Source organism: Mustelus asterias, chromosome 17 (assembly GCF_964213995.1).
Source record: "Mustelus asterias chromosome 17, sMusAst1.hap1.1, whole genome shotgun sequence".
Taxonomy (NCBI): Eukaryota; Metazoa; Chordata; class Chondrichthyes; order Carcharhiniformes; family Triakidae; genus Mustelus; species Mustelus asterias.
The window spans coordinates 67,807,859-67,822,541 of record NC_135817.1 but is presented as its reverse complement, the minus strand read 5'-3'; the positions used below and the strand labels follow the sequence as shown (position 1 = coordinate 67,822,541).

At 40.8% G+C, this 14,683-nt stretch overlaps 1 protein-coding gene across 1 annotated transcript in view; it reads right to left on the bottom strand.

Moving 5' to 3' along the window:
* tfg (trafficking from ER to golgi regulator) overlaps nucleotides 1-14,683 on the bottom strand; it is a 116,523-nt gene that overhangs the window by 17,841 nt on the left and 83,999 nt on the right. The window contains exon 6 of the mRNA XM_078232893.1: nucleotides 13,529-13,669. Coding sequence (XP_078089019.1) covers nucleotides 13,529-13,669 — 141 coding nt within the window. The remainder of the gene's footprint in view (nucleotides 1-13,528; nucleotides 13,670-14,683) is intronic.

Sequence of the window (14,683 nt, the reverse complement as noted above, 5' to 3'; positions counted from 1 at the left end):
ATATGTAGAACAGATTTTACATTTTGAAAAGTCATTAAAACGCACTGGTGAAAGTGAGAGAATACTGGTGTCAAGGAAAAGTCCCTGGCACGTGAATCAAACTTTAAAGCCAGAAACTGGATGTTGCACTGGCAGTCAACCAAGACCAATGATGTAGGGATTACAGTAAAAGAACCATTTACAGATTAGACTATGGAAAGTTATTTAGTGAATTTAATTAATTCTGAAGAAAACTTGCTCCATACTGATTCAAAAGAGTACAAGTGAGGATTTGATCAGTTTCTTAAGAAATAGAAAACAAGTGAATGATGATTGAAAATGTGGACTGAATAAGTACATTACATTTTAATCAACAATTAATGTTTAATCAATTTAAACCAAATCGTTGACCTCATCAGATCAAATTGTTACCAGCCAGATAACTCACCAAGTTAGAAAGTCATCTTTTCAACACAAGCCAAAAGAGACTCAGTATGAATAGACAAATAGGATACGCTATAAATTTAGTACAGGTACTGCATCTCAAAACCTGCCACCTCAGGAGGTCATGCCAGATTTCGGGTTGGACAGTTTGGGTCAAGTCCAGTCAGGAAGGGTCAAGATCGCTCAATGCATGGGAACAGACTAGGGCACAAGCTGTGACCACACTGCACCAATGCAGCACCTGGCTGAATTGACTAGGTAAGCTTTTTTAAAATTTCACTCAATTGAAATTGATACACGGTAAATTCTAAAGATGTCAGGTTATGGACAATTCGTGTTTTTAGGCAGCCAGATTTGAGACACTGTATTGTACATAACAATGTTCAAATGGTAAGATACTGCATTTAGGAACCAGGATTATAACAGCTGAACTGAAAGTAAATGCTGCTACAATATTTGTGGATGCTCCTTTATGAAATATATTTAGAACTTCGGTAATACCATTTTTCATTCATTAGTTGTGATGTATATTTACAGAATATTCTCTCTCATATCATCTACAAGATGCACTGCAGCAACTCACCAAAGTTCCTTAGGTAGCACCTTCCAAACCCATGACCACTACCATCCAGAAGGGAATAACAGCAGATACCTGGGAACATGACTATTTGGAGATTCCCCTCCAGTCACACACCACCCTCACTTGGTAACATATCGCGGTTCCTTCACTATTGCTGGGTTAAAATCTTGGAACTCCGGGGAATATAGATTAATATAGGTCAAGACTCAAAGCAAGGTTGTTATCTTTATTTTACTAATATAATCATGGCTAGCACAAACTTAACTTTCCTTGCCATCACTGGAGGCATAACAAACTGAATCCTTTGCTACCTTTGAGGTGGTTTCATAAATTAAAGCCTACACTTTGATATGATTTATTGTCACATGTATCAGGATACAGTGAAAAGTATTTCAGTGAAAATTATACTCAGGACTCAAATGTTTGCTTTTCCTCCTAGATGCAACATTTAATTGTCAAAAAGTAAAATTTGTGTATCAACTATTACAAATACTAACTCATCACAGTTGAAACTAATTTAGAATACATGGAAAAGATGGAATGGGAAACCATGTGAATGGGGAATCAAATATATACTGAGCCACAAATTCATTCACACAGAAATTCCAGATACAGTTTCTCTTTTTTTTTTAAGTTATTCAGTTCTCAAGAGAATGGCAAATTTGGGAATTTTGTTTTTCTTTTAACAGCCACTATCATCATAAATGAGAGGTCTTGTGATGGGGTGGATAGCAAGCTCTAGCTTAGAGAGTTTCACCCCAAGACTTGATGACCAAGGAAGGTGCGTCCATAACATGGCCAAACAGGTTGATTATTAACCTGCAAATCCTTCCAATACATGCCGGTGGCAGGCAGTGTGAGTGAGAGATCAGTAGTCAGCCGTACGATGGAAAAAGAAAGTTGGAGCTTCAACCACCTATCCACAGATCCAAACTACAATATGCATGTAAAAGTGCATGTTGCCGTAGCAACTCATGCTGAGTGATCTGTATCACACATCACCATCAAGCACTCCTCAATCAGATACAGAGCAACTCAACTAAATATCACTAACAAGATGCCTTACTCCTAATTTTAGCAGAATGCCCTTCTTTTGCAGTTGAGTAGCATTTCCAACAGGAATCGAAGGGAAGTGCAAATTTCAATCTCTGTGGGTGGGCTGCAAACTCAATGCTAAGTTACGGGCAGTTCCATATTGCGAACATTTATTGGATTCAGCCTTTCCATACTCATTTCGTTTAGCACTTGGTGCAACTGAGGCACAAAATAAAACCAACCCATCTGTCTAAACTGGATCCACAGTCAAGATGTTATTATTACTACTTTATCACCAAAATTAACTTCTTGCACTAAAAGCCTGATGAGCTTCCATGTACAGCACTTAGAAAGCTGATGTGAAGTCAATAAAAAGTAATTAAAAAGCCAAATGTTCATTCACCAACATTGGCTCAATATAAAATTGAACCTTTCTGCCTGGAAATCATTTTTCAATAAGGTGTGATGCCAGCACTCATGATATTTTACAACACATCTACCCCTTCAACAGAGTGTACATACATTTATAGTTGGTAGCAGTTGCACTTACTTTATTATTTTGGGGTAAACAGTGACTGGTAGTTACTATAGTTATAGTTACTAAAGTAAATGTGGTGCATTCAAAAAAACAGATTGTGCTTATTTCAACGAACAAAATAAAGAGTTTTAGCCAGCACAAACATTGGCAGATTGCAAAAATTGAATTCTGAGTCATGGCCAGGGCATCTCCTGCTTAGCAATTTTAGCAGCCCTTAGTTTAAATGTACCTTCCTCTTTAAGTCAACTTTAAAACCCAGGCATAAATACTGGGCATATATTCACCAGGTATGGCTTCAGTTGTTAATGAGGAAACACCTATTTTCACAACAACCTTCCATTTTTTTCCCCTCCCTCACATTACCCTCTGTCTCATACAATACTCTTTCGCTAGTAGCATTGCACCTTTGTCTCATAAACCTGAGTGTAGCTCCAGGTGATGGCATCAGTCTTCATTTCCAAAGCAGCAGCCAGCAGTACTGACCATCTGGATTCGATAGCGGTGCTGGTACTCAGCATTTGCCCCCGATCCAATTTAAAATGAAAGTTTAGAGACAAATTGCCTGCGGGACCAGGTCAGGTCTGGAAATTAGTTAGCAGCTATGTTTGACATGTTAATTAAATAATACATGGTAAAAGTGTCAGCAGTTAGGAGAGGTTGGAACTCTGCATTAGTATCTGCTCAGTAGCACAAACTGCAATGCTCAATGCAATTAATTCTGTCATTAATCAGTGCTGTTTGATGGATCCAACTTCAGGGGCTTTGGAATCACTTAAGCCTAATGAATGCTTCCACATAGGCTTATTTTTATATAGAGACTGTAGACTGATGGGTGTTCATAAAGGCACCAAAGTGAAGACACCAACAAACCTGATGGTCAAAATAGCTAACTCCGTACCAGGATAGGGACAGTGGGAGCAGCAAAGAACAGGATGTGCAGCTATGGAACAAGCATGGGAGTTGATCGGACAGTGGCAGTTACTATGCCTTGATCAGACAGTGATTGAAGACAGACTCCTGTCTGTTGTGCTCCTGAGAGAATTACCAGCCTGATAGAGGCACAACTCTTCAACATTTGTGACCAAAAAGACAATGATTAATTAATGCCTGTACTGTATGTGACTAGAAGCACCATTAGCGCCAGCAATATCTGTACGAGAGAGAGATTCGGAGACATCGGCAGCAGTAACCCGGGGTCAATCACTGCAAAAAGCAGCAGCAAGACCCCAAGTCTGGGACTCGACGACATTGGAATAAAGCCCATCAGGAAGGAATCTGATCAGTTTGTCTCACCACAGGTAGTAACTCTAAGTTGAAGTCATGAGTTTGGATATTTTGTGAAGCTTTTGATACCTTTTGGATAATTTGTGTGTAACAAAGTAAGTCGAAAGTTAGTTACTTCATGTAAAATGAAGTAGGCAGATGTTAAATACTTCGTGTTTAACAAAGTTGATGCCTGGTGTGCTATGGTTTTGTAGTAGAGTTTGATACTTTTTTACACCACTGGTGTGTGCCATTTTCTGCCTTGCAAGAATCAGGAGAACATGGTGGACATCCCATGTGATCTCTAGTGTTGGGGAATAACTGATCATTTCAAGTAACGATTCCAAACTACTGCATTATATATCATGGACAAGAGTACAAGTTTCAGATCAGAAAGCAGCCATCTGCTTATGAACATAAGCTAGAAGTATGGAGGAAAGCCTATGCAAGTAATAACATGGCAATTAAATATTGTAAATAAAACTCCCCTTTTGAAAGACTAATCTTGCCACTTCCCATCAAAATGATATATAGTAAAGTAGAAATTCTCACTTTTTCAAGAACATCTCCAATTTACTCAAAGGCATTCCCAGCAAACAATAACTATTTCAGAAACGTGTCTATTCAAGTTTCTCTTGCTTACACCTGAAAGTAGCATTTTTTTAAATTCAAAAACCGGTCTTCAAATATCTTGGGAAGTTTAAAATTGGCCATGTGTTTTTTATTACAATTGTTTCTAGGTGTACATCTTTTTCCAAAACCTTTATGAACTGATTTATGATTTTGGGTTAACAAGTTGCCTGCACCATGGATTTCAGGAAATTTCTATAAATGAGAAACAGGTAAAAAGACAAAAAATAAGATTGAAGGTGCAAGTGAAAGTTAAGGAAACAAATCGTAACAACTGATATCATGCTGGTAATTTTGTAAACTTTGGTACTCTAGGTTGCGACCTAGATAGCTGCATTAACATTAAATTCATACTGTTCATTTAAGAGTTAGAAATTGCACACTGAATACTTGAGCAAAATGTCCTATTAATTCTCTCTAAATAAAAGAGACATTTTAAATTGCCATTTTGTCATAAAGTACAAGTTCATGCAAATTTGCTAAAGATCAGGAAATTAACCACCCATATTCAAGACAGGAAAATATTCCAATACTGGAAGTCTTTTAAAAAATCCTATTAATCCAACATAATGTGGGTATGAGATAAGAGGAACACAAACACATAAAAGGTGCATCTTTTAAAATAAATCTAAGTCATTAGAAGATACATTTTGAAAAATATTTGGGATTTTGAACTGCATTTGCGTTGTGAATTAATTAAGAAGGGAATTAGTTCACACTGCACATTCAGGGATTAGCAGTTAACATTTGTAATTATTTCAAGCTACCTGCTTTTCTGTAACCAATCAAGTCTATTGTTCCTGTGCTCCTTATGTCAGCACTAATTGTATTGGTAGGCAGCTAAACTAAGCAAAGAGCCACATGTGGCTTGTGAGTTGACAATTGTCCATCCCTGCTTCGTGTAGCAACAAGTTATTTTTGCAGCTAGTGTTAGCACTCCAAAATGATTACACAACAACAAAATTAGCAGTCTAAATGCAAGCCAAGGCACCAAACTTCAATTCAGGAATTTTGTAATGTACAGTTTTAAAATTTTAAAAAGTGAATGGCTTTGTTTTCAGCATATAATACAAGGAAACAAAAAAGTGGAGCTCGGGTCTCCAGAGCATTACTTTGGGTCTCTGGATTGCTAGTCCAGAGACAATATTGTATGCCATCACCTCCCTCAGAGCAAAAAAATCAAAAAAGTGCAGGGGAGTTCTCTCTGGTGTCCTTGCCATTGGTTATCACTCAATCAACATCACTAAAAAAAATAGTTGGCCAGTATCATCTTGCTGTCTGTGGGACTTTGTTTTGCACAATTTGGCTGCCTTGCTTCCCACATTATAACAACGGCTGCACTTCAAAAGTATTTCATGGATTGTGAAGTGCTTTCGGATGTTCTGAGGTCATGCAAGACACTAGAGAAATGCATGACTTGAACAAAGAACAATACATCACAGGAACATGTCCTACGGCCCAGCAAGTCTGTGCCAACACAGATGCCTCTCTAATCTAATATTTTCTTGCCGCTACATGGTCCATATCCCTCTATTCCTTGCCTATTCATGCATCAATCCAGATGCCTCTTGAACGCTGTTGTAGAATCTGCTTCCACCACCTCCTCTGCATTCCAGGCATTCACCAGCGTGTGTGAGAAAAACTTGCCCCTTACATCTCTCTTAAACTTTCCCCCTCTCATTGCCAACCTACGCCCCCGAGTAATTGACCCATCTTTAACCCAAGGAAAATGACTCTGACCATCCAATCTATCCAAGCCTGACATAATCTTGTAAACCTCTATCAGGTCCCCCCTCATCTTCCGACACTCCAATGAAAACAACAGCATCATTTGGATTCTGCAGTTGCTGATGGCCCATAATGCTTCATGGATGTCCAGATCTGAGTTGGTAGTTTGCTCAAACTCTATTCCATTTAGCATGTTGCCACACAACACAAAGGAGGGATCCCTCATTGTGAAGATGGGACTATGCAGTGGTCACTCCTACCAGATGTATCTGCAACAGGCAGATTGGTGAAGACAAGGTCAAACTGGCTTTTCACTCTTCAGCAGTCCCATCTTCACAATGAGGATGGAAAAGGTGAGGTAAGTGGACTCAGACAGCTCGGTCAATAATGGTGCTACCAAGGCACTCTTGGTGATAAACACTGAAGTCCCCCACTAACATAGAGATGGGGGGGTAGGGGTGGGGGGGGGGGGGGGGGGAGAGGAGCGAGCGAGGGGGGAGCGGGGGCGAGGTGAGGGGGGGCCAGCGAGGGGGGCCAGCGAGAGGGGGCAGCGAGAGAGAGTGAGGTGAGTGAGTGAGAGTGACAGTGCGAGAGAGAGAAGAGACTGTGCCCATATTTGATCTGATGCTGGAGACTTCATGGCTTCTACAATGCTGAAACATGACAGTAGGTGTGAAACAAATTACAGCATTTCTCATACAATGGGCGGGATTTTCCCATCCTGCTCACCACGGGAATTGTAGTGGGCAGGACATGCACCATGCAACGGTCCGTTGACCTCTGGCGGGATTGTCCAGACTTGGGGCAATCATGGCCGGAAAAGCTTGCCCAATATCTCTAAATGAAATGATCAACCACCTCCACGCACAATACTGGTGTTTCTATTTTCAGGTCATAAAGCAATCTGTTCAAATAAGTTGCTTCAATAAAAATGTTATAAATATGCAGGCATGACCGGCATAATGAGGACTATGCACTGCACATCACAGAATCCAAAGTCAATATAATTATGAAACAGCCAGCATATTCCTGGAAACGTGTAATCGGTACAGATGTTCCAATCAACAGATAAAACTGTACACGCAAGAGGCCGGTTCAAAACTTGTAACGTTAAATAGTTTCCATGGATTAAAATAAACAATTAAATGTCAACCAAGGAGGGATTTAAAATATGGTATCAATAACATACGTTGAAACTTGCTTTCTTTAAGCAATGAAACTTTGTCTGGGCATGCCAATTTCCCAACATCAGAAGTTGCCCTTACTAACTGGTAGTTTTCATCAAACAGAAAAACATGTTTCAACGTTGTGTTTGCTATAACCAATTTCAGGACCAGGACATTATATCAATTATGGAGCCAATTTCAGGCCAAGAAGTTGATGTGAAATGAACTACATATTTCTAAAGGTTGCAAAAAACATTTCCTGTACCTTCATTAGATTAATTTTGTTTTAAATAACATTTTTTTAAAAATTGAGCTTTTGGAAACTAGCACATTTACCCAAAATGCTAGTTGTGCAATTATCTTCATTTTTGTTGTTTAAACCAGAACATTGCAACCATCTCAAATTGCAGTGATAGAATCCAACATGAAAATCAATCTACCATGATGGCAATAAGTGATAACATGGGGAACTGGTGACAAGGGTTGTAACGGAGCCATAGCTCCAGGAAATTCAGCCTCTCACAAGCTTGGACATTAGACAAGCATACTGTTGGCACAAGAGGTAGTACGGAGTGAGTTGCATATATAACACTGATACTGCGAGCCAAGAATCAATGCCCTGTATTTAAAGCACAGCACCAAAGAAACAAGACTTGTGCTGATAGGAACTTGAAGCAACATAATTTTCGTATGTCCAGTGTTAAACAGGGGACAGTAACGTGGTGCTAATGTTACTGGATGAGTAATCCAGAGGCCCACAGTAATACTCCAGAGACACAAGTATAACTCCCACCATGGCAACTGGGGAAATTTAAATTCAATTAATAATTCTGGAATAAAGTTTCAGTCATGGTGACTGTGAAATTACCAGACTGTCACAAAAACTCATCTGGTTTACGAGGTGTCCTATAGGGAATCTGCCATCCTTACCCGATCTGGCCTACATGGGCCTCCAGACCAACAAAATGTTGTTGACTTTGAAATGATCGAGAAAAAACAGCTACGTCAAACTGCTAACAAAGTTATTAAGGACAGGTTATCTGCCACTGACCTAGGCACTGGAAAGGGCAAAGGCAAACCCTACCCAGTCAACCTTACAAAGTCCTCCTCTCTACCATTTGTGCAAAATTAGGGAAAGCAGTCCAACAGACTTGTCAAATAACAGCCTCAGTGAATCATATCATAAAACCAGTGCCCAAGGCATCTCTAGATACGTCCTATTCCACCTGCAGGACATACCCACGATGGATGGTGGCACTATACTATACAATTGGGTAAGAGTGGTCTTGGGAGTCCTCAACATTGACTCCAGACTCCATGAAATCACAGGGCATCAGATCAAACATGCTGATAATCCCCTACTGCCTTGTCTCAGCTGATGAATCCAAGTGAACAGCACTTGGAAGACCAGAAAGGAAGAGAAAGCACTTGAGTATGTTCTGGGGACTTCAGCATCCATCACTTAGAGCTGCACCACTACTGACTGAGGCCTAAAGGACGTACCTGCCAGACTGGGACCTGTGGCAGGTGGTGAGGGAACCAAAAACTTACTTGATTTCTTCTTCATCAATCTACTAGTTGCAGATGTATCTGCCCATGACAGTATTGGTGGGAGGTGTCCACTGCACAATGCTTGTGGAGATGAATTATCATATGAATTTTTGCCTTCATACTGAGGTTACCCTTCATCGTGTTGTGTAGCACTATGATCGTACTAAATGGGTCAGATTCAGAACAGATCTAGCAGCTGAAAGCCAGGCATTCGTGATGCAATACTGGACATCATCAACAGCAGAATTGTATTCAACCACAATTGATAATCATGCCCAGCACAATCCTCACTATCAATAGCATCAAGCCAGGGAATCAACACTGATTCAATGTGTAGGAGAATATGCCAGGAGCAGCAACAGGCATACCTAAAAATGATGTGTAAAGCTACAACACAAGAACACATAGATGTTAAAGGGTGGGAGCTGTACACCATAGACAGGGCTAAACAATTCCAGAACCAAAGGATAAAATCAAATCTCCATAGACCTGCCACATCTGGTCATGAGTGGTGGTAGGCAATTACACAACTAATTGGAGGTGACATCTCAAAAAACATCCCTATCCTCAATGTTAGCAGGGCCCAGCAAGTCAGTGCAAAAGACAAAGCTGACATATTAAATGCCATGTGGATGATGCAACTTGGCCTCCTCTTGAGGTTCTCAGAGCCTCAGATGCCGGTCTTCAGCAAATTTGATTAATTTCACATGATATTAAGAAACAGCTGAAGGTATCGGGCATAGATAAGGCTACGTACCCCGACAACATCTTGACTGCAGTACTGAAGATCTGTGCTCCAGAACCAACAGTGCCATCAGCCAAGCTGTTCCAGCAAAGCTTTAAAACTAGCATCCCCCAACAATGTAAAATCTTAAACACAAAGCACAGGATAAATCCAATCCAGCTGATTGCCATTCTGCCAGCCTACTCTCGATCTTCAGTAAAGGGTTATAAGATATCATGACAGTGCTACCAAGTGACACTTCCTCAACAATAGCCTGCTCACTGATGATAGTTTGGGTTCCGCCAGTGTCATTCAATTCCAGACCTCATTACAGCCTTGGTCTAAACATGGACAAAAGAACTGAATTCATGAGGTAAGGTGGCATTTGACAGAGTCAAACATTAAGGAGTCCTAGCAAAATTGAAGTCAATGGGAGTAACAGGGGAAACTCTTCACCGATTATTCCCACTTCACACAAAGGAAGATCGTTATGGTTGCTGGTAGTCAATCATTTCAGCCACAGTAACTCATCTTTCATTCCCTCACCCTGCAGTATAAATATCTCCCACTTTCTATGTCTTCTAGCTTTGACAAAAGGTCACCTGGACTCGAAACGTCAGCTCTTTTCTCTCCTTACAGATGCTGCCAGACCTGCTGTGACTTTCCAGCCTTCTCTCTTTTGATATTGTTGCCGGAGTTCCTCAGGGTAGTGTCCTGGGCCCAATCATCTTCAGCTCTTCACACATGACCTGCCCACCATCAAAAGTTTTATGGATGCCCACTGACTATTATGCAATGTTCAGTACCATTCACACATCCTCAGATACTGAAACAGTCCATGTCCAGACGCAGTAAGACCTGGACAAAATTCAGGCTTCAGCAAGCAACATTTGCACAAGTGCCAGATAATGGCCATCGCTCCCTTTGATGTTCAATGGCATTACCATCAAAAAAGAGGGAAAAACGGGCATAATGGTGGCACAGTGGTTAACACTGCTGCCTCATAGCTCCAGGGACCTGGGTTCGATTCCTTGCTTGGTGGCTTGGGTCACTGTCTGTGTGGAGTTTGCACATTCTCCCAGTGCCTGCGTGAGATTCCTCCGGGTGCACCGGTTTCCTCCCACAGTCCAAAGATGTGTGGGCTAGGTTGATTGGCCATGCTAAATTGCCCCTTGGTGTCCCAGGATGTGTAGGTTAGAGGGACTAGTGGGGTAAATGTGTGGGGTTGTGGGTCTGGGGTGGAATTGTTGTCAGTGCAGACTTGATGGGCCGAATGGCCTCCCGTCCGCACTGTAGGGTTTCTATGATGCCCCACCATCAATATTCTAGGAGTTACAGCTGACCAGAAACAGGACCAAATGGTATAAATATTGATTACATTAGCAGATCAAAGGCTGGGAATTTAGCGATGAGTAATTCAACTAACTCCCATAGCTTGCTTAACATCTGCCTGGAAAAAGTCAAGAGTGTGATTGAATACTCTCCGCCTTCCTGAATGACTGCAGCACCAATAACCCTCAGGAGTTTTACACCATCTAGGACAAGGCAATTTGTTTGATTGGCACCTCAATCACCACCTTAAATATTAATTCCTTTTACCACCAGAAGCACACAACTGCAGAGTATACATGAGCTGTACAATGCACAGCACCCTCTCGCCAAGCCTCCTTTGACAGTACCTTCCAAACTCGCATTCTCTACCACCCAGAAGGACAAGGGGTGGGAATCCACTTTCTCTGCAAGTTTCCCTTAATGCCCCACACCATCCTGACATGGAACTATATTTCTGTTCCTTCACTAGCACTGGGTCAAAAATCTAGAACTTCATTCTAACAGCACTGAGATTGTAACTACACCAGGTGTAGTGCAGAGGTTCAAAAAAAGCAGCTCACCACTACCTTCTCAGGGGCAATTAGGGTTGGGCAACAAATGCTGGTGTTGTCAGCAATGTCCACATTCCATGAAATGATAAAGAGAACAAAGATTAAAAAAATGAACATTACATAAATAAAAGTTAAACTCAATTGATAGACTTGAAAGTCATTAGTCCCACTTGTAGAATATTGGTCATTTATTGTGCAAACTGTTCAGGTGTTTTCATCCCGTTTCACAGCAAGTTCTATGTTTCTTTCACCTTTGGGAATTTAATTGCAATGTAGCTTAGTCTGAAACAACAAAGTTCTTTACAGATGGTTACTATGAAACTCCCAAGGATGAAGAAAGGGATCAACTCCTAACACAACCTGCTCTTCCAGTTTGGCATTTATTTTCCAAAATTGCGAACATTCTTTAAAATTAACAAAATCCTCCACAAAATCTACAATCCCATTGTTCAACTGCATTATGGCCCCTGAATTTTATGATGCCACCAAAGCCACATTCAACTGTCTTAATCGCTAATAAGAACAGAAAATCCTGGCCACTTTTCCCATCTTGCTCTATATTAATGCTCTCTCCTCCTATTCTCTCAGTTGTCTGTTTGAATCTCTTTCATCTGAAAATCATCCTCTCCAGGTGGAATCCTTGTTACTCAAGGGTCTCCAAACCATGGCTTATGCTATGATTTTACTATAGGACAAAGCAGGGAGGCAGGCCCAAACCTACCTCAGCCAGAATGAGGATTGAACCTTACACCATTGCTGTTATTCTGAACTGCATACTAGCCGCCTCACCATCTGAGCTAACCATTCGCCAAGGCACAGCTGGCATATCTCAAGCAATGATTTCTCATTCTGCTCTTCTATAGCCATCTCTAGATACCCTAAAATTTCATTCTTGGTTTTATTTTCCACCTTTCCCTTAATTAAATGCTGCACTCTTAACAATATTTCACATTATCATGAAGTAGTTTCTGAAGTAGTCCACAAGTAGCCTGAAATAGTTTCTGATATTTATATTAATGAGACCCAACTCTGCATGTCCTCCACCTCCCACTATCTCAATCCACAGCCTGTGAAAATCTTTATTGCTGTCAAGTTATTTCCTGCCATCAAGTCACCCAGGAATCGGAATTCTTCCAATAAATATTAGAAAGACCAAATCTACCTCCATTAGCTCCCAACAAAGCTCTGCAGCTTTGCCTGATTCAATGCTGTCATCTTCTCTCTGTCTGATGGCCAAGATTGGATCAGATGCTGCAAAACTTCAAGTGTGACGCCTGTTCCAGGGCTCCAAACCCTATACCCTATCTCATGAAGCCTGCACACTTCCACTGCTGCAATACATCTCACTTAAGCCGGTCATACCTCTTCGATGCTAAAATCCATGCCCTACCCTTTTGTGACCATAATATCTTACTTTCCTCTCTCCTTTCCGGTTTTACCTCTACAGCTTTTACACTACTGCCCTCCCACCACATACAAACCAAAATCGGTCCAAACCGCTTTCAATCCTTCAGCGACTTTTACTTGTCCATCAATTTCACTCTCTGACCTCCACTGACTCTTGTTGCAAACAAAATGAATGCAAAATCCTCATGCTTATTCAGAAATCAATCCATGGTCTAACCCATTTTACCATTCAAGTATCCTCCAGTCCGTTGCTTTTCAACTCGGCTTCTGGTTTCCAATTTCTCTTCTCAATTAATATAAGCAACCTTCAGTTAACTTGATCCTTTGAATTCTTCTTTAACTACATCATCCCGTTACATTATTCCTGACTTTTAAGGGACTCCTTAAAACTTGGCTTAAGGGTTATTTATCTGACGCTTCTACTACTATTTGCTGTCTGTATTGCCTTTGAAATGCCTTAGGGCTTTGACGACAACAGAATGCAATTGTTACTGAAATCAAATTTAAAACATAAAGATATTTAGCTTGCAATTTAAAAGTGTGTTTGTGGGGCACTTTGGCATTAATTGAGGCATGATAGCAAGACAATGGACTCTTTACCTTCCATCTGGCCAGCTTGAGGCTGAACTGCTGTGTAGGACTGCTGCTGCTGTGGAGCACCAGGCTGATGAGCTACAGATGAGGAAGAGGCAATACTGTCAGGCGTCCCTGATCGTTCATCTACTGGAGCACTTGGAGGGCCTGAAACACAATAGATGAATTAATGAGCAAAAATACATCAATCAGTTGCAAACATTCCCCCCAAATTTCTGCAAAACACAATCCACATCAGAACAACCTAGAAGTTACAACTTGGAAACAGCCCAAACTGTCTGTGTTGGTGTTTTTCCTCCCAAGTAAACAATTAGTTCCAATCAAAGGTACCTATCCTGTTGCCATATGCCTTCTACCATTTATTTTCATCCACTTATCCAATCAAAATTCATTTAATAGTCTTAGTCACTTTCTGGTGGGAGAATAATGTGTTCACGTGCGTTGTGAGTGGGTGGGTGTTGGTGTTTGGTGGTAGAAGTCTTTTTGGAAAAGGGTGGCACAATGTTGTCCTTCAGCATACTTAGCATAGTAGTAGTACACTATAAAAAGCTATAAAGCCAATACATTTTAAAGTTGTGCCCATACTTCAGCTGTCATCTCAATTTATTACATAAATAGTTTCCTACCACAGAGATCTATAATCAACATTACTTTATGCTGAGGTTACACAGCTTCAAACATTCCTTCAAATTGTATGGTTTCCTCTGAATGCATTCAAGTTATTTATTTATCACTCAAAAATATGATCTTTTATAATATGTTCTGTTGCTGAACAGAGTTCTCATTTCATTATTTTTATTCATTCAAGGGATATCGGTGTCGTTGACTAGGTCAGCATTTATTGCCCATTCCCAATTGCTTTTGGGGTGGTGGTGAGCTGCCTTCTTGAATTGGTGCAGTTCCTGTGGTGTAGGTATACCCACACCACTGTTATGGAGGGAACTCCAGGGTTTTAATACAGCAAAAAGGAACAGTGATATAGTTTCAAATCAGGATGGTGAGTGGCTTGGAAGGAAACATCCAGGTGGTGGCGTTCCCAAGTATCTGCTGCCCAAGTCATTCTAGATGGTAGCTGTCAAGATACTAAGGAGCCTTGATAAGATCCTGCAGCGCGTCTTACAGCTGGCACACACATCTGCCACCATTTGTGGAGGGAGTGAT